The 21,845-nt window shown below is 32.1% G+C and overlaps 1 protein-coding gene across 1 annotated transcript in view; it reads right to left on the reverse strand.

Annotated features, from left to right (window-relative positions):
- MYOM2 (myomesin 2) overlaps window positions 1-21,845 on the reverse strand; it is a 152,338-nt gene that overhangs the window by 34,127 nt on the left and 96,366 nt on the right. The window contains exons 20-27 of the mRNA XM_003757920.2: window positions 15,462-15,640; window positions 14,382-14,496; window positions 12,288-12,444; window positions 12,095-12,201; window positions 10,050-10,094; window positions 9,386-9,522; window positions 2,164-2,308; window positions 1,988-2,047 (exon numbers count right to left, since the gene is read on the reverse strand). Coding sequence (XP_003757968.1) covers window positions 1,988-2,047; window positions 2,164-2,308; window positions 9,386-9,522; window positions 10,050-10,094; window positions 12,095-12,201; window positions 12,288-12,444; window positions 14,382-14,496; window positions 15,462-15,640 — 945 coding nt within the window. The remainder of the gene's footprint in view (window positions 1-1,987; window positions 2,048-2,163; window positions 2,309-9,385; window positions 9,523-10,049; window positions 10,095-12,094; window positions 12,202-12,287; window positions 12,445-14,381; window positions 14,497-15,461; window positions 15,641-21,845) is intronic.

The raw sequence follows: 21,845 nt of genomic DNA on the forward strand, positions 1-21,845 counted from the left end.
GGGAGTGGGGGAAAGGGGAGGAAATTGAAACACAAGGTTTTGGAAGGGTTAATGTTGAAAAATTATCCATGTATATCTTTTGAAAATTAAAAACCTTGACTTTTGATTGATCTGCATTGAAAGGAAATTCTGATAAAAATCATCATCTGGGTCAAATAAGATTAAACAATATTATCCACATATCTATTTTGACTTCTGAAAAAAAAGAGCTGATTGACTGACTTGAACTAAATAAAATAAACAAATTTATATCCAATAAAAATGACTTTCATTGCTTTTTAAAATCATCTAATGAAAATTCTTATGCTTGCTTCTCACTCTGAAATTCTGTGATTTTGTCAAACTTTAGAAATATTTTCTAATAAGTACAGTAAACTTGTTCAGGTAACATCTGGATGTTTGAAGGTAAGCCAGTCTATCTGCAAAATAACATTTTCCTGGAAGTGGCTATAATATCAGCCTTGTTGTAGAATCTTATTTTATTCAAAGTAACTACTCAACAGCCAATTCACTTCAGCCAATTCAGTGCTTAGGGACCATTATGTGGTCAGCACTATATTCAGTATTATGGAAGGTTTATAAGAAATCTAAGATAAGCTTCCAAAAAGAAAAACAAAAACAGAAAAATTCACAAATGCATATGATCCCTGCCCAGAGGGAGGGAACTTATATCCCATTGGGAAGGCATCAGGCATATTGAAGAATCATGAACTAACAATGGAAGGTAGTATAAATTTCCATAAATCCATAAGTAGAACAGCAAAAAGTGGCAGAGAAGTTCAAAAAAGAAAGTGACAACAGAGAACTAGAATGATAAAGCAATGCTACATAGAAAATGTAGGGCTGAAAGAAGACTTTAAGGAATACATAGGATTTAAGTGGATAGATAACGAGGAGTGAAGGCTTCTTTCTCCATAATGATAAAGGCAATCTTTTCACAAAGGAACAAACATGAGTTCAGAAAGCAAAAAAGGAGTAGAAATTTTATGTTGAAGAGCAACATAAAAAAAATGTCTTCTTTTTCTTTCCTCTGTTCCCTTAATTGGAAATATTTTCCTCCCCTCCCATTTGGGATTTCTACACATTTTTTTAATGCCCAAAGTCATCTTTCAAAAGTCACCTCTGCTGGAGAGCTTTCCTGATGCCCTCTATCTTCCTTTAAAGGGTCCTTTTTATAAGTAACATTATATTAATTTTCCCCAGCTCCTCCTCTTTCATAAATTGCAAACCCAATTAGGTAGGAACTGTGTTTTAGCTAAAATTTATGTTCCCAACCCTCATCCAGGGGCTGAATTCTCATCCAGAGCACAGTGCTCTGTATATAGTAAATGTTTAATAAGTGCTTGATACATACACACACACACATATATATATATATATATACTATATGCTAGGAATTATATTAGGCTTCAAAAATACAAAGATAAAAATGAAACACATTGGGGAGGGCTTTAAAACATAGTCTGATAAGCTGGTACTTTATTTTGTCTGAAGAAAGGAAATTACCAGAATAATCATTTTTAGAGAAATTAATCTGGTAGTAATGATTAGGGTAGCAAGAAGGAAGAGAAATTGCAATTAAAGAGACAAGTTAGGAAACTTTTGAAATAATATAGGCATGAGGTGGCTTAGGTCTGCATTAGGGTGGTGGCAGTGGTAGATTAAAGTAAGAGATGAATTTTTAAAAAAATATTTCAAAGACAGAAAGATATAACTTTAAGATTAATTAGGTGGGAGCGGTGAAAGAAAAGAAATAGTAAAAATGAATAACAAATTTGAGGACTAGGACTCTGTAATGTGAAGCCATTTAATCCTCTCCTTGCTAAAGGTAAGTATGGTCCTCTAAAAACATGCAATTCTTATTAAGAAAATCAGATCATTTACATGGTTTTTATTTAGAACTACACTGCATTATATAGGTCTTACCTTGAATAGGACACTCAAATTAATTTGGGTCTTTTAGGGAACACTCAGTTGAACTATTTACCTTGTTTCCTGAGAAATTCTTTTCTTTGGAATTCAGCCTCTTCCAGGACAGCCTTAAATGCTAAAAATTCAGCATAGGGATAAAAAGATGGAAAAAAATTTAGTCATTTAGCTATTTAAGTATATTTGTTCTAAAGTGCCTTTTATGACCATATGTTAATAATGGATGTGTCATACCATCTCCAATAAGAACTAATGAAGATTGATTTTTGGCTTTTCCATCATGGATCTGCACAGTGTAGGTGCCTTCATTTTCAATAGTAAATCGATCCATTACCATCTCAATGATGCCAGTTGATTTATCACACTTAATTCTGTGAGTCTAAAAGCAGGAGAAAAAATTTAGAACTGTACAATGTAACTATATATCTATGAATATATAGATACACACACACACACACACACACACACACACACTTCTACATCAAAAAGTTGCATAATCTATTGAACCTAATAGGCTGTTATAAAAGACTGAACTTAGTCTTACAAAATATTTTGGCTACTCCAGTAGTAAACAAGAAATACAAATTTTCATTCAAAGTTGTCAGATCCAAATGCTTGAAAAGAATATCTTTAGAGAATATTTTATTTGTGAAAATGGAAAGGGGATGTTACGTGGAACACACAATTTGTTAAACTGGGATATTTTCTGAAAGAGGGCAGTTTGGATCATGAATTCTGCCTGACTTCTCTGCTACAACAACAGTCAGCAAAGGACATTTTTACATATTTATACTTTCATTTCAATGTCAATTCAGTAATGATACCGGTAAAATGTCAGTATTTTCACAATAGCAATCTTGAATTGAATTCATTTATGTCCCCCTCAACCCCTGAACAAATCTAAACTTCTCTGACTTATTCTTAAAACCATAGTGTAATTTTTATTTTTTCTATCCAATCTTATGTCCCAATATTCTCCTGTCACATTAAACTGTATTTAAGCTTAGCTTATATTATGATTATTCCTATTTCTGTCTTCACACATCTTCATCTTGACTACAAAACCATCCTTTTTTCATTCTCTCCATTCTTTAAAGCTCAATTATTTCCTCTTTTCTCTGATCTCTAACACTTAGAAATACCACACAGTCTATTCAGTTGAATTCATAAACATTTATTAAATGCCTACCACAAGATGCAACTAAGTGATATTATGGACAGACTGTAGGAAAAAGAGTAAGAAAAATCTAAATTCTGCCTCAGATATTTACTAGTTCTGTGATTCTGGGCAAGTCATTTTTTTCAAATTCAGTTTCATTATCTGTAAAGTGGGCATAATAATAGTATCTCCTCGGTTTTGAAGCTCAAAATAGAAAACAAAGAGCATTTTGCAAACCTTAAGGCTGTATATTGTACTGGGCTGAAACTATGGAATCAATGCACTAAGGTCAGGACTGCTGAGCGCTTAAGGCTAACTTCTGATTGGACAGTACTCTATGGGCATATGCTTGGAAAATGGTCCTTATTGTAGGAGAGACTAGGGGGTGGAGTAAGACTAGCCAGGTACACACTCTCAGAGGTATTAGAGGAAGAAGGCAGTTGGGGAGATTCTGCTTCCATTCTGTTCAATCCTGAGTCTAAGACCAAGAATAAAGATTAAGGACTTTTGCTTATCCTGACTCCGGCTTATTCTGGGGTGTCCTGGTTGCTAGCATGGCCATTATAGTATATGAATGTTAGCTTTTATTAGCTGCACAAGGTATTGTTCCAGGTTTCTTAATTACAAAGACTCTTCTTTCACTCAAAGACCTTCCTTTCTATGAGCGACCCCACAAGTACATACATAAATAAAGGCAAATAAAACAAAATTATTCTGAGGGAATGGAAAGTGTCTCTAACTAGGAGTAGAAATCTCTGCCTCAAGCTCACATTAAAGAATGTTTGATAACTGATTACAGAGCAGAGACTGCCCTCTAGTTGGATAAACAAGGTTCTTCTGATCCCCAGTATTATGGTCCAAAGAGTATTGTTTGAGACTAATTACTATGTGGAGCTTAATCAAATATAAATTTCTGTTTTGGGATTTTTTTTAATAATATGAAGTCCTTTTGAGGTTTGATTTCCTGTAAAGCTGGAAAACCATTCTTCAAACTTAAATTACCTTATTATCAAATATGAATGCAATTCACACATTATGTATTTGTGTGAGATTACTTAGCTTTTTCTATCTCAGAAAAATGAAAATGAGATTGGGATAACTAGAAAATAGGAACAAGGTTCAAAGATGTGCAGGTGATGGGAAGGTTGATGTCGTGAATATTTAAGAGGGAGTATGAAAAATGAGATAGTTATCAAGAGAGACAATTAGATGACTCAGCTCCGGAAATGAACTTTGTTTATCAAGATGCAGAGAAAGCCAGGAAAAGGATGGGATATGAGAGAAGTAATGATTGTTTACTTTAATGTCTTTCCCCAGTGCTTGATTCTTTTGGGCCTTTATAATTTGGGATTTTGAACAAGGGTAAAATTTTCAAAACTTAGAAATTGAATTGTTCCTATTTATGTTCTATTAAGCCTATTTCAAGCATCCTTAAGAAAGCAACCATAGTACCTTATTCCATTTAGGTTCAAGAAAGAAAAATATATAACTCTAACTGGCAACAAGAATCAAACAAAATTTTCAACAGCACAATAGTTTATTGAAATGTATTCAGCAACTACACTGCAGTGTCTGGTTCAGTTTTAGAAAATAATTAGGCTGCTCTCTATTGCCAATATGCAGCAAGATAAAGTTCAATGATTTTATGGGTGCCATAAATACAAGTTTTTATGTGACTTTCACAAAATAGCATCAATCTTCAAATGTAAAAGTCACCTGTGAGTTACTAATTAAAAAAGTGAAATAGGACAACTGCACTTTGGAAAATTAGCTGTGTAGCTGTGACATCAGTTTTAAGGGCAAATAGGGAAAATGTTAATCAAATAGTATTATGTAAATAATGTTAAATTAGGTTAAGTTGCATAGGGTTTAGAGCTAGGATGAAATTCAGAAATGATTTAGTCCAACTCAATTATTTTACAAATAAGGTAACTGAGGCCCAGAGAGAGTAAAACTATACAAGGACACTTAGTTAAATATAGTATTGCATAATAATTTTTAAAAATAAAATAGATGGTAAAAAAAGAATTTGAACTAAGATTCTTTTACTCCATTTCCAAGACTTTTTTTTTCATTATTAGTTAGTATTATGCTTCTAAATAATAGAAAGAAACCAAAGGTGACCTAGAAAGCCCTCACTTCCTCAGGGATACAGTTCTTCTACAAAGAAGTGTGTTTCTTTTGGGAGGCATTAACTAGACTTTAAATATAAGATTTCCATTCCTGAAAGGACTTTACCTTTTTTTTTCTTAAAATGGACCTATAATTTTGTCAATATAGAGAGCTCCCAATGAGGAAATTGCATCCATCTAAGCACAGCAGTACCTTTTCTGAATCTTAATCATTTTAGAGAGTTTCCTGGAACACTAAGATTTAGATGACTTCCAGAGAATCCCACAGTTTTTATGAGACAGACTTGAACCCAAACAATTCTGATTCCATTGTTTGGGAACTTGCTAAATAAGGTAAATCATAAAATTTATATTTTTTCAAGAGTTCTGTATTAGAATCATTTCTACTTCACAGTCTAAACCATGAAGAAGGGTCCTGATAACCCAACTGTGCTTCAACCAGAGATGAAGTATGTTCCATTTAGTTCTATATGGCAGGAGTATGGAATGATGGTAAGGATAACAAGGGTATGATGATGAATAAAATATTAGAATCAAAGACCTAGTTAAAATCTTCCTCAGAAAATTGCTAGCTGTCATTATTCATTTAACCTATTCTGGACTTAGTTTCTCATCTGTAATATGATAAGATGCATTATGTGGTCTCTAAAACCTGACTCCAAATTAATGATTTTAAGACCACTGAATTTAAAGTCAAAAGACTTAAAGTTCAATCCTAGATCTGCCAGTTGTGTGATCCTGAGTAGCCAGTTATCTTTGTAGAATCAAAATATCCTACCTATTAAAAGAAAAGATGTGTTGAAAAAAAAAGAAAGAAAGATTTAAAGAGTTATAATCTTAACTTGGGGTAGATGATATAGAATAGATTAGATAGGTAGATAGATAAATGATAGATAATTGACAATAGAAGAAAGATACATTCGATTTTTATTTTGATTTTTAAAAAATCTTTGCTAATGGAGAACAACTTGTAAGCTAAAAATGAGAGAATAAGCACAATTACCAAGATCATACCCAAGTTAAGTAAAGATACAGTAAAAAAAAATCTGATTGCTGTTTATGAATTTAAATCACTTTACTGAGATGAACTGAATCTTCAGGTACTAAAATAATTGTTGATATGTGGCTAATGAATCACTATGTGTGATATCTAAATTATTATGGAAATTAGGAAAGCTACCATATTGAAAAAGAACAAATGAATTTCTTTTCAAAAAAGAGAAGAAAACAATCTAAAAACTATAGGAAGAAGATCTCTGGGAATTTTCTAGAATAGATCATAAAAAAGATATTTGCTGAAAATATAGTAGCAATAATTTCAGAAAGCCTGCATGGTTTCATCAAGAGGATGTTTCATGGTATTTCCTTTTACAGGCTTACTAAAGTGAAAACTGAGGGGAATGCTATAGATACAATTTGTTTAGATTTTAGCAGAATATTTGATCGACTATCTTGTACTATTCTGATAAAGAAGATAGATAGATGTGAACTAGATAAGCATTGGATTGAATATAATAAAATGAAATTCCATATATAAAATTGTAAACTTAGAGTTGGAAGCAAAAAAAATCAGTTTCACAGATACTAATAAAGCATAGTAGACAGAAATTTGATTGAAAAGAACCTAGGGACCTTGGCTCACTGCAAGCTTAATAAAAATTAGCAAGATCATCCAAAAAGGTTAATGTAATCTTCAGGTACTCTAAAAGAGAGACCTTTTTCAGGAATAGAAAGGTTATAATCTCACTGTACTCTGCCTTCCTCAATCCTCATATTGAATATAATTTCCAGATAAATTACTATCTATCCATGCCTCTTATTCTTGTGAAGGTTATTTTTTGTATCCATCCTTTTTTAGTTCTAGAGCCATAGTTTAAGAAGGATGTTTATAAGCTTGAAAAAAATCAAGAAGATGGTAAAGAGTCTTAAGTCTATATCATATCAGGATTAGTTAGAGAAATTGAGAGTGATTAGCCTAAAAAGAAGGAAAATCAAAGAAGCCATGATAGCTATGTTACAATGTTTGAAGGAATAGGGGAAAATGTTGAACAATGGCTGGAAGATGCAAAGAGATTAATCAAGAATTGATTTCAGGAAAAAATTTCCTAAAAATTAATGTGTTCAAAACTATAATAGGCTGCTTTGAGAGTTAATTTTCTCTTTCCTGAAATTTTTCAAGTACAGACTAGATAACATCCTTTTTTAATATATGTTAAAGAAAACATTCTTTCTAGTATGTGTAGGTTTGATTAGGTTTATTTTAAAGATTGCTTCTAATTCTTACATTCTGTGATTCTTTGATTTCTGATGCCCCTTGCCACTTTATGACTCTATCCTATTTAAAGACGAGTGGCATAAGGTATACAATGCTGAAATTGGATTCAGAAAGACATGAATTTTCTTGCTGTGAGAACCTATAAAATGTTGCTGTGAGAATTAAACAAGATTTTATATATATATAAAGTTTTTGGTAAACTTAAAAGTCATATATTAATAGTAGCTAGCTACTAGCTGGGTGCCCCCGTCAGGCTCATTTTCTTTATCTATTAAATGGGGCTAATAATAACATCTATTTTACAGACTTGTTGTGAGGCTCAAATGACACAACATATAAAATTGTTTTGCAAATCTTGAAGCACTCCATAAAATGCTAGCTATTATCCAAAGATGATAGGTATCTCTTTATAGACTACATGTAGTAATATTATTTTCCAACTTAAAAATTAAAGACTGAATTACAGCAAAAATTAAAGCCTTGTCTTGCAGGAAAAGAAAAGGTGTACTTTTAGCATTCCTTCTCATCATTTCAACATAAATCTTCTATCTGTAATAGCAAACCTAAATAATAAAGGAATTTATAGGGACCAATATCTACAATGTCCCTCCTATTAGGAAAGATTCTGTTGGAAGGAAGTCAACAATAATGATAAGCTAATTGGGCAGAATTGATACCATTATTAAGGATAGACAAAGACATTTGGGGAAAAATAATTTTTCACCAAAAAATATGTATCCTTTCACAAAACCAAATTCAATCTGAATTTTTTTTCCCTATAAAGATTATAAAACATCACTTGGTATTTTCAAACTTAAATAGATCTAGCTTTTAAAGTATTTCTTATTTCTGAAAGATTGTTAAAAAAAAAAAAAAAAACATTGTAGAGGTGCTCCTGGGATGGCAAGATCAGTATTAATAAACAATATATCATGATATTAAACACAGAGGAATTAACCCAGTTTTAGCATGCAGTATTATGCAAAGTTTCTGGTCAGACTACACCCCAAGCATGTCACTCAATTTATTGTAGGAAGGACATAAGATTAAAAGTATCACCTCACCATATGGTAAGAAGTAACCTTAAGACCTTATCCTATATAGACAAGTTGAAGGAATTGGCAATGTTTAGCTTGGGAAAGAGTTTTAAGGGTGGGAAGTTAGGGTGAGGTAGACTGATAACAGTTGTATTTAAGATTCTAGCATATTGACATGAAGGGAAAGTATCAATCTTCTTATTTTTGGCCCCAGGGGGCACAACTAGAATAAGGACTGGTACATACAAAGAGTCAAATTTTGACTTAAAAAAAAGGCAGGGGGAGAGAAACTCAACAATTAGAATTATCAAAGAGGCTAACAGAATGACTCAGGAGGTAGATGAGGTTCCACTTCACTGGTAGTCATCAGGTAAAACACCTATTTTTAGAGTAGTAGAAAGAAATTGTATTCAGATGTTCATTGAATTAGCTGACTTCTGAGTTCCCTATCAACTCCAAAATTTTGGAGATTCTGTGTGATAGAAAGAAATTAGATCTGAGTTTGAATCTCAGATCTGCCACTTAGAAATTGTGACTTTAAAGAAGTCAATTAATTTCTCTGAGTTCTAGTTATGTAATACATAAAACTAGGATACCTGCATGAATGGAATATTAAGAAGTTCAAATAATTTTCAAACGCTTTACAACTCATAATATAATCAAATTATAATTTTTGTTATTTTTTTTATCTAAACTGAACCCACACTCTTATGAGAAGTTTTAATTCATTTTACCAACTTCTACCACCCCCAAATCTGGTATCTCAAAAATTATTCACTGACATAAACAACTGCCCTACCACTGTGAATCCTAGCCCTGGCCAAAAACCCAAAATGCCCATATGTGACCTTACCTCGCTGTCAGAAACTTCTCTGTCATTAATAATGAATCTGTAGCTGGCATCCGGTGATAAGTGCTCAGCCTGGAGCCAGAAACGAACCTGGCCCTTATCAAAAATCTCATAAGCTAGTTCTGATTTCAAAGGAATTGCTACCGGAAGAAAAGAAATCACAAGTCAATAATGCATGAATCCTTGTGAGAAAGAATAGCTGCATTTTGTAGGAAAATATCAATTCTGGTTATTAAGTTTTTGGAGAATGCAAAACCCTGGAGTATTGAATTGGATTATGAAAACTAGAAAAAAAATCAAACTATAGTTTAGCCTGTTGCTTTTAAAGCCTCATGCTGCGTGACTTATGTGTGTGAACATAATCTAGTTTTCTATATATATTTAATACAAAAAGGATTTCATTTGATAGACATCCCACCAGGATTAAGCATGGCCCATACTAAACCCAGATTTCAAAAGACTCCTTGAATGACAAATATTCCTACAAGCTACAGTATAAGCTAATATTTGTTTTAAATGAATAGATTATAAGCTAGTGAGCAAGGACAATAAAAATGAGGCCATTGGTTTCCCAGAGTTGTTCCTTAGAGATCTTCCCACTGTAATATACATGATCTTATTCCATTTATGACTATATATTAGATTTGAAGTTTATAGGCTTACTTACTGGGATTCTTTATTTCATTGCTGAGTGCCATCAGGTGTTCAAGCTCTGAAATTAAGAAAAATTTTGAGTTTTTAATCGATTTTGTCCAATGAACTCAGACATTTTCAAGGAATCTAAGAGAGATCATTGAAATTATAACTTAAAAGTCTGACTGAAATGCAACAGATAATTCATATCAGCAAAATTCCACTTGTAGAGAGAAAGAAAAAATTTTCTAAACTATATTAGAAGTGTAAAGTTAGCAAATAGTTTAAAGTGGAATTTTTACCAAATGCAACCTCAAGCTGGTAGAAAACTCAGACTCCTACTTCCTCAATCACTACATAGTGTAACTAATACAGTATGTTAGGACAAAGCAGAATATTTAATATACATATGAAAAACAGTCATTGAAGATATAAAATATATATGGTATTATGGAAAGAGCATAAGACTTAGAGTGGAAGATCTAGATGTTAATCCTGACACTCCTGACATGGATGAGGATCACGACTTCTCAAGAAGTAATAAACTGGCACATCCAGGTTTTTTTTTTGTTTTGTTTTGTTTTGTTTTTTGAATGGCTTTGAGAAAGCCTGGAGAAAGCTCTGAGAAAGTTTTTAAGAAATACTACATTTATTATTAGATGGATGGTCACATGCAAATTTGTGAAGATTGCTAAAACATGGAGGGATTTTAGCCTGCATCAGTATAGACAATTTTGTTGTTGTTAATCAGTTTTTTTTTTTTTCAGTCATATCTGACTCTTCATGACCCCATTTGGGTTTTTCTTGGCAAGGATATTAAAGCAGTTTTCTATTTCTTTCTCTAACTCCTTTTACAGATGAGGAAACTGAGGCATACATGGTTAAGTGACTTGCCCAGGGCCATATAGCTACTAAGTGTCTAAGGCCAGATTTTAACTCAGGGAAATGAATCCTTCTGATTCCTATTCTCTATTCACTATTCCATTCACTAAGCCACCTAAATGCTAACATGCAAACCTTAAATGATCTATTTATTTCAGTCTAGGTTTTCAGATTAGAAGTCTGAGACAAGCTCTATTCCATCAGAATGCTTCTCACAAATAACATTTATCATTGTGATACTTTTTTTTTAATTAGAATATACTATAATCCATACTATTAATGGCAGAAAACTATCTAATTTCTCTGGGCCTCCGTGTCCTGAACTATAAAGTGAAGCAATTAGACTAGATGACCAGATGATCTCTAAGGACCCTTCTGCTCTTTTGTCTTATGACTAAATGACTGGGAGAGAGGACAGGAAAGGTGAGATGGTCTAGGGAGAAAGGTAGTTTCTAGATCTGAGACTGAGGGATTTACTCACCTTCACATAACTAGTTTGTATTAGGAAAAGACTTCATCTCACATCCTCCTAACTGCAAGGGCAGTCTTACTAGCCATTATGCTATGCTATGCAACCTCTCTGAGAATATAACAAAAGTAGTAAAATATTAACATTATCAGACTATTTTTGGTGTTGAAAATTATGCCTTTTGAGTTGATTTGTCACAATCTGAACACACACTAATATAATTCTAGTTTAAATTTAGGACATTGACTTTTATCCATAAATTTAAGTCACATCAAAAGAAAGTTTAGTGCAGCAAGAAAGGAAACATTTATTAAGCACTGAATTAAGTTCCATAAACTGTGCTAAGCATTTTACAAATATTACTAAATTTGATTCTCATAATAATCCTGGAAGGTAGATGCTATTATTATTCCCATTTTACAGTGAAGGAAACTGAAGGAAATAGTTAAAGTAATTTGCTCAGAGTCACACAGCAAGTATTTGAGGCCATATTTGAATTCAAATCATCCTGATTCCAAGCCAAGTGCTCTCTCCATCATACTACCTAGCTGGCCCATGTATAACTCAGATTTTGCAAAATGCTAATTTCAGAGCCAGCTATTTGAAGAAGCCTTTTTTTTTAATTTCTTTTCTTCTAAACTTCATGTACTTCTCTTTTCCAAAGCCAATCTTTGGCAATGCTATAACTTTAATACTAAAAAGACTCACATATATGCCATAGCACTTACCTTCTTCATCCATTACAAAACTAGATGAAATGCCATCAGTATCACTAACTGAAACAGAATAGGTCCCAATGTCTGATTTTTCTGGATTTTTAAAGTAGAGTTTGGAGCTAAAAAAGGAAAAAAAATAGTAATGTATAATATTGTTAGAACATTTTTTATATATTTAAAAACAAAATACATTTTCAGGACTTACTGATCTCCTTCAGTCTCTATATTAAACTTCTCTGGATCAGCAATCTCTTCATAAGATTTACACCAAGTGAAATGAGATGCATCTGTAACCTCTGGACAATCAAAACTTAGATAGATGTTACCATCTTCATCTACACCTGCACTTATTTCTTTAGTTCCTGAAAAACAAAAATATTTTTCAAGCATCTTAAAGATAGTCTTTAAAACTATGGTGGTGGTGTTTTACTGTGTTCTAATTTTATATTGAATCTGAATTTTTAATTTAACATTTGAATAGAATTGCTCTGATAGATTCATTCAAACATTTGTCCAATGAACATTTATTGAATACCAATAATGCATCATGAAAGATTTTGGGGAAGACACAAAATTTACCTTAGACATGGTTTCTCTTAAGAAATACTTAAAATTTTTGATACTTGGAGCAAATACCAAAAACCCCACCTGCAGTATGAGTCATAAAGAATACCCTTAGATAAGCTAGGGGTATTTGTCACTCTCTTCAAGGGCAAAATGTAAAGAAAGCAGCAAGTAGGAGACCATTATGTGAGAGGAGCTTATTCAGCATGACATCAGATAGCTTCCTATTTTAACTAATCATTCCTGCAAGCTAGCTGCTAAGGTCTGATGTCTCTATACTGCTGAAAGATTTTAAAGTGTTGTCAATGTAGACTACTCTCAAGGATTTAAGTTTGGAGGGGGAAGATAAGAAAATGGCAGACTACAAAAGCAAATTATTATGTGATTACTGTATTAAAAAGCTGTTAGATGTCAAACTAAGTAAAGTATGAGGAGGAAGATAGTTACAACAACTAATATAACTAGAGAGTAAAAAACTTTGCTACACAAATGCTAGAGATGCTTTCAAAGATGAATTTTACAACAGCAAACAAGATTTTGCTGCCAAAATCCTATCAAAAGAAAAACAAGTATGGCTTTATCAGTAAAAATGCTATTAAAAACCATGTATTCCCATGTGCTTTGGCATTGCAATATAAGGAACACTAGAGCTTTCCATCTGACTTGCAGACAAGAATTCATTTATATGGGTTTTCCACCTTTTGGAAGAAAAAACTCCAGGGACACATGAGTTGTCTTGCTTAGCATAATATTTACAAATGGTTGTTATCGTTATTGGATCATTTAGTCATGATCAATTTTCCATGATTCCATTTTGGTGTTTTCTTGGTGATGATAATGAATGGTTTACATTTCCTTCTCCAGCTCATTTTTCAGGTGACAAAACTAAGAAAAACAGGGTTAAGTGACTTGCCTAGGGTTACGCAGCTAGTCTGTGCCTGAGGCTGGATTTGAACTCATAAAAATGAGTCTTCCTGAATCCAAGTCCAATCAATGTTCTATTCACTGCATGACCTAGCTGCCTATAATATATATATATATATATTTATTTATTTATATTTATATATGTATATATATATATAAATATATGTATATACACACACATAGAAAGAGCATGCATATGTTCATCCTAGAACACTGTTCATTATTTTTTCTTTGAAGTGACTAAGCTATCAACATTTCTGCATTAAGGATTGCATTTACCTCAGTATAGATATTTTTCCCCTGATCTAATTGGGGTTAAGTGACTTGCCCAGGGTCACACAGCTAGAAAGTGTTAAATATCTGAGGCCAGATTTGAACTCAAGCCCTCCTGACTTCAGTGCTGGTGTTCTATTCACTGCACAAACTAGCTGCTCCCTCAGTATAGATTTCAATTCAGAAAATCAAGACTACATGAATAAATCTATTTCCTTTTTTACTTCATTTTTCTTGAGGGTTGTTTTTTGAGGATAGATCTATGTTTTCTTTCACAACATAACTTTTTTGGAAATGTTTTGCATAACTTCACATATGGTTTCTTAATGGGGGTTGGGGTGGAGATAAGAGAGAATCTGGAACTCAAAAGTTTTAGAAACAAATATAAAAAATTGTTTTGAATGTAACTGAGGGAAATATTAAATAAATAAATTAAATTACAATAAAAAGAAAAAAAAACAAAGTGCATTTCTTCACAAAACAATATTTTTAAAAGAATTCGAACAGTTCAACAGTATATAAATATTTAAATTCATACCTGGTCTAGCTTCTACAAGCACGGCTTCAGAGGTGTCAGAGGGTTTTCCAACACCACTTGCATTTACTGCTCTAACTTGGAAGACATAGGTCTTACCCTGATGAAGATCAGTGACCTTGAAAATAATGCAACATATGTGTTATCTATATATTTAAGTAAAAAGTAATTTACCTTTTTTGTAAGTATGAACAGTTAATAAAAGTATGTCTGAATCAAAGCATAGAAAAAAAAAGTTTTAAAATAAGACTGTCTCCAAACAAAGACACATGAATCCTGAATAATGAATCTTACATCTTAAAGAAATTATGTGAAATCTGAAGAAAACCAGAAATTGAAGAGTTAACATAAAAACTTAACCTGCTATAGTTAAACATAATCAATTTACTCCTGCTCCTGCATCTACTTCTGCTTCTGCGCCTGCTCCCTAGAATTAGACAGAATGGATAGATAGATTTAGATATAGATATAAAGATAAAGATAAAGATATTGATATCTATATATACATATAGATATTTGTATTCATCCAGGCATTTATTATAGCTTCTATTAATTTATCTATCAATTCACTAAATCATCTATCCATCCAGCTATTCATATGATTATGCTCATTTATACAGCCACTTATCTATTCATTCATCCATCTATGAACTCACTTATTCTTCCTTTCATTCATTCATTGATTCATTCATTAATTTAATAAACTTCCATTGTATAGCAAGGAAACATGATCTACAAAGCTTATATACAAATATACATATATATGTATACATACATATCCTTGAGTTTATCTACATAAATATACAACTCATATCAAGTAAAGTCACAGATTGAAGTGAGGGAGTATATCACAATTTCAAAAATCATTATGAAAAGCCATATGTTTGTAACATGTGGATGTACAAGTCTTGGATTTTAACAAGAAATATTCAGTAGTTCTTAACTTGCCTAAAGGGAAATAATTCATCTCTTGGACAGGAATAACTCATCAGAAATAATTCTTTGAGTAATTTTATTTTGGGGACCAGGAGCTAATTTATTTGTCAGACATGAAATAAAATTTCAAGGCTCACTAATAAATACCTTTAAGTAACGATTTTTAGTTGTAGACTCATTGACAGTAATCCATTCTTCAGAACCTTCTTCTTTATAATCCACAAAATACCCTGTAATAGGACTGTTCCCACTGTACACAGGTTCTTTCCATAGCATAACAAGAGATGTATCCCTGACCTCACAGAATGTCAAGTCATAGGCAGGGCCTGAAATAATCAGTTATAAAAATGAATGAAATCATTCTAAAAAGAAAATCAAAATGAGAGTTTTAGACGAATAAATCTCATACCCATTAAGCTATTATTCATTTACTAAAAGGTATGTGTAGCTGTCCCTCCTTCTAATCAACACCATATTATTTTTTTTAAATTTACATGGAATTTCTACAGGATTGTTTGGACAATATGAAAAGAAAAAAGTATTAAGTAGTCTAGTAATGCAAATAGTGATATCAAAAGGATAGACCAAGTGCTACAACAGTATCTGTGAAATATTAAAAGAACAAGAGGATGGATCCCAGCAGGTTAAGTAGAAGTGGTATGGAATATTATTGAAAGACAACAATAAGAAACAAGCAAGGTAAAGTGTAGAAGTTTTGTATTTTCCATCGTGACAGGGATAGCCAACTCTGATGACATCTTGAATCCCCTGAAGTTCTAGAGCAAGCGTAGGCACTGATATCTGTGAGAATCTATCTCCTGAGAGGGGTAAAAGGGAAATCTAGCTTATTATTGTGTAATAGTCACTGAGGGGAGAGTTGATTTCCCTGGAAATAATTCATTATTTCATGTTGTTCACAAAAAATTTCATATAAGTATCTCATTCAGGAAATATGTGGAGAAAAAAATGTGCAATGTTTCCTACCCATAAGGAAATATTTCTGTCTCACTGAAAAATCATTCAAAGAATGTGGTCACCTGTGTCAGACCTTTCCCTCTTTCCATTGATACATTAAAATTCTCATTGGTTGATTTCCAACATCAAAATAATGACAAATGCATATGACAAGTTAAATCTGATATATATCCATGCATAGAAGTGTAGAATTTTTGCTTATTCTCTTATATTTTGGTAAATTTATCACCTCAATGATGTGAGTATTCCCTCTATCCCCATTCACCTAACATGACTATTTTAAATATTCTCAAAAATTCTCTGTAGGGAGTCTACCTAATATTCCAAGTTCTTCTTCTAAATTATTTTTTTTAACATTATGTAGATCCCAAAGAAGCACATATGCTGTGTATTGGTAATGCTTTCTTCTTAAATGATTGGTCCTCTTACTCCTCTCTCTCTTATTGCTCATCAAAATTAAATCACATTTTGCTCTTTGAGTTGTTATTTCTAAGACAACTTTCAAAGAGGCTTAAACTCATATAGCTCTTTCATTAGATTTTTAATGAGGCAAAAATTAATTTCACTAAATCAGGTAACTACAAAGTGAGAGTAATGTAATCAGTCCATAGGACTGAAAGCTAGCCTAGAACTGATAGTTTTTTTTTAAACTCTCTTCTATTTGTTTTCTAAATTAGAATAAGAATTCCAGTATCTCAGTGTGATATTCTCAAGGGCTATTCAAATAGTGTACATGCTTTAATGGATCCTATAAGCTGAAAAACTTTGGAGTACAACTCCAGGGATATAATATATCTGTCATTTGATTACCAGTTCCTTGAAGTTCAAAGAGGGTGACTAGGTAATGAAGTTTTTGACCATGGCAATAAGTGAAGATCATTAATTAAGAAGTAAAGAAGCTGAAAGTATGACTTGAATAGAAGCAGTGTCAATGAAATCATACATCCTTAAACGTGGAACTACTTAGTACATTAACCAGTTCAATATTAACTTGACTTGGAGACTTAACCACTAACATAATAACAACTTTAGCACTTTAAATATATTAGTTCATTTGCTCTTTATGGTGTCTTGAGAGGTAAATGCAATTATTATCCCTACTTAATAGAAAAAGAAATTGAGGAAAAGAGTAGTCAGGTGATTTGCACAAGACACATACTTGAATAAGACATAAACAACTAGCAAGTGTTTAAGACAGGATTTGAACTCAAGTGTTCCTGATTCCAAGCTCAGCAATCAGAGTAGCAACCACTTATTTTAAAGATTATTTATTCCAACCCACTCATTTAATCACTGGGAACAGAAGAGATAAAATGACTCATCTAAAATTTTAGTCAGTGAGATTATAAATCAGATTTTCTAGCTCAGAAACAAATGATATTTCCATCCAATAAAGCAACCCAATACAAAATTACTTTAACTGACTTTTTTACATGAATTGATTATATCAATGACTTATCTTTATTTCCCATCTGGCAATATTTAAAAATAATAATAATAATAATAGCATTTACAAAGCACTTTAAATTTTGCAAAACACTTTACAAATATTCTCATTTTATCCTTAAAACAATCCTACAAGTAAAGGAAAAAAGGTATGATTTCCCCTTTTACAGAGGAGGAAACAAAGGCAAACAAAGGTTAAATAATATGCCCAGGGTCAAATATCTAGTTAGACCTTACTAGTCACATTTGAGCTCAGCTCCTCTTAATGCTAAATCCTATAGTCTATCTACTGCACAGTCTAAATGTCCATCTAAATGTCCATCAACATGACAATAGATACCCTATACTTAAGGGATATTATTCATGTGGCTACTCCTTCCATGGGTACAAATTGCAATCTTATAATGTGTGATTTTTGTTCATATTTCTGTGTGTGTTCTCCAAGAAAGTTCCTTCCCAAATTCTGGAGTTGCTCTTCAATTGTTTCAGCAATGTCTCACTCTATTTGAGATTTTCTTGGCAAAGATATTGGAGTGGCTTCTCATTTCCTTCTCCAACTTATTTTACAGTTGAGGAAACTGAGGCAAAAAGACTTAAATGTCTTACCTAGGATCACATAGCTACTAAGTGTCTAAGGCTGAATTTGTGCTTAAATCTGGACTCTAGTAGGCACGCTACTTCTTGTACCATCTACTGTCCAGAATTTTGCAGGTCTTTCTCCATTACTTTATATTCTCCAGGCAACAGCATAGCATCCTACCTCTTTACGTAGTAATTCTTGTTTTCACAATGAATTTTTCCAACTGTATATTTCCCCTAATTGTGACACTTCTTATACATATATCAAATAGGAAATATGATTCATTATTGTTGCATCAAATTTTCTTTGGATCAGTAGTAACTTTAATTTCTCAGTTTGTGGATTTCTAATACTTATAACTGCAAGCTATAATTTGGAGAACATTTGCATTTTAATAAATGGGTCTCTACAATGGGGCACATTTTGGAAATATTAAAATGTTACAAACTTTTCAAAATGTAAAAAAATGCTTTTTTCTGTATTCAATTCTGGAACCAACTCATTGTCTAGATAGAAATATATGCTGATACATTTATTAAATAGATTGAACATGCCCAACTACTGGTTATATCTGGATGATAATATATTTTCATACATTTTGCTTTTTGATTTCCTGCATGGTCTGTTGAAGTTTTTTCTTTATAATATCCATGGATTTCATTTAATAGGTCCCAAAATATCCTTTGCTTTAATGAAAAAGCACAATATCTACAAATAAGAGTCTGAAAGACTTTGCCATGGGTAGGAAATACTGTTTCTATTTGGACATTGCTCTAGTCAGCCTCCATGACATAAATATTTAGTTGTTCTTGTTGTTCAATCATTTTACTAGTGTTCAATCTCTCAGTGACTCCATTTGGGGTTTTCTTTACTAAGTTACCAGAGTGGTTTGTGATTTGCTTTTCCAACTCCTTTTTTAGATGAAACTGAAACAAACAGGGTTAAGGGATTTGCTCAGGGCCACATAGCTAGTATATTTCTGATACTACTTTTGAAATTAGGAAGATGAGTCTTCTTCATTCCAGGAATATCACTGTAGTCATTGTGCTACCCAGCTGCCCTCCTGCAAACTTTAATTGATTGTATATCTCTATTTTTGCCTCATTCAACAATATTCAAATGGTCATTAATCAGTTTTCTCTATAGTTACATTTATCTAGATATTTTGTATAATCTTAATATATGCATGAAAGATCCCTTTGAGAAAAGATCCTTAAATGCTATGATTTTTCCTACAAAATAATCTTTTTTTTTAATTCGCTCAAGAAATAAATAAAATAAAATCTATTATTTTCTGCACTTTTCAGTTAGTTGTCATATTGTAAAACTGTGACCTATTGAATAAAACTTTCTGCTTTTCATGTTTTTATCAAAATAAACATGCATTATCATAAATATCTGGAAAAGATGAGAAGATAGATAAATATACAAGTCAATTGTTCTCTTTCTTGTCTTTTGTGTCAGTAATCCAGCATCTTATTTTTCCATTCTTTTGACACCATCTCTTTCCTTAGATAGATTGTGAAAAGATTGTTCAATGCTTTGCAGAGTGTGTCAGTGCCAACAAAGATTTCCTTAGAGTGTGTTTGAGATAGACAGCCACTCTTCTTGAACTAGAATTAGAACTTGGGTGATAAAGAATTATGATACCCTGAACAGTAATAAGGAAATGCAATGACTTTAGTTTTGGATGCATCAGGTTTAAGGTGTCTACAGGATATCTAGTTTGATATGTCTAATAGGCAATTGGAGGCATGAGAGTGCAGGTTGGGAAAAAGGTTAGGGTTTAACAAATACATGTGAGAATCTTTAGCAAAGAGATGATAATTAAAACTATAGGAACTAATGAGATCACCAAGTGAAATAGTATAAAGAAAGAAGAAAAGAGGACCCAAGAGAGATGCTTGTGGAATACCCATGATTAAATTCACTAAGAGTACACTACAGTTCCTCTTTCCCTGCAACCTCTCAAGCATTTATAATTTTCTTATTTTTGTAGAATGTCAAATTTTCTTTAATTTTCATTTCTCAGACTTTTAGTCATTTAGAGCATTTTTCATATAATTGTTAATACTTCATATTTCTTCCTTTTCCTATCATTTGACCATTTATCTTTTAGGAAATGACTTTCCATTATACAAATTTTAACCAGTTCTTTCTCTGTATTTGATTTAAAAGTTGTATCAAAGAAAAATTTTGCAAATAATTTCTTTCCAATTATATGTTTCCCTTCCAATGGTTATTACATTGGATTTGTCTGTGAAATACTTTTTTAATGACACATAATCAAAATTATCCATTTTATCTTGTATAACCCTCTCTATTTCTTGTTTAGTTGTGAACTCTTCCCCTATATAAATATATGTGATTCTATTTGCTTATAATATATCCTTTTAGAGTAATTTTAGTATTTTTGTTGAAGCTTATCTGACTAGGTACTGTAGTATGCTCTAAATGTGATTTCTGCCAGAATACTGCTCACTTTTCCTAGCACTTTTAGACTTCTTTTATTTTTTTAAATGCAGGCCATACCTATACTAGACTTTTTACCACTTATCTTTTTACCCACTCTTACACTGAAGATTCCAAGTATCAGATTATATTAACTGACTTTAACAAAACATTTTAGAGTTTTCAAATCTCTTTACATGAATCAGTCCTTTTGAGTTTCATGACACTGCTATAATGTAGGCATTTCAGATATTGTTATCCTTTTTTTTTTTTTTTTACAGACAATGAAGTTACCCAGAGTCCATAGATAAGTGTCAAAAGCAGAATTTGAACTAGATGGGTCTTCCTGATTCCAAATCTATCACTCTGTTCAAAATACAGTGCTTTCCTCAAAAAATGCATGACTTGATTTGAAGGATTTTACAGTTTCTTCATAGGATTCCTCCACTTAATACTTTTATTTCTAATTGTCAAATGATAAAATAATCAAGTGTTCAAAGAAATATTTCATGTTGTCTCTGAGCAGACAATTTGGCCAACTTTCTCTACCACTTTTTGAGCTTCTTTGAGGAGAACCTCTGCCCTATTTAGTTCTAGTTTCTTTTTGTCTTCTAGTTTTGTTTATCATGAGATTATCAATTTTTTCTTCCAACAGTATTCTTATTAATTGAATAAAGATCTCAAATTTATCTAGAGTAATATTTATAGACAATCTTCATACTTTGGAATACTTAGTACCTTCTGTTACATTTAAATTTTTTTAAAAGTTTTATTAATGTTCTTGCTTATACATTACAAAATTTTACATATTATCCCCCACTTCATACAAGGTCTCTTGTAACCAAGTAAAGCAAATAAGTATAATTAATAATACAATGACTTTATCCGAAAGTATATACAACATTCCAATTCTGTAGAACCTCATATGCACAACTCTCTACTCTTTTTTAGTAAACAGAAAACTATTTTTCTCCCTCCCTTAGCCCTTTGGAAAAAAAAAAAAAAGAAAATTCCTTGTAAAAAAACATGAATAGACAAGCAAATAAATGCCCTAAATGACTGTATACATGATTATATAG

This window comes from Sarcophilus harrisii, chromosome 2, assembly GCF_902635505.1.
Source record: "Sarcophilus harrisii chromosome 2, mSarHar1.11, whole genome shotgun sequence".
Classification (NCBI taxonomy): domain Eukaryota; kingdom Metazoa; phylum Chordata; class Mammalia; order Dasyuromorphia; family Dasyuridae; genus Sarcophilus; species Sarcophilus harrisii.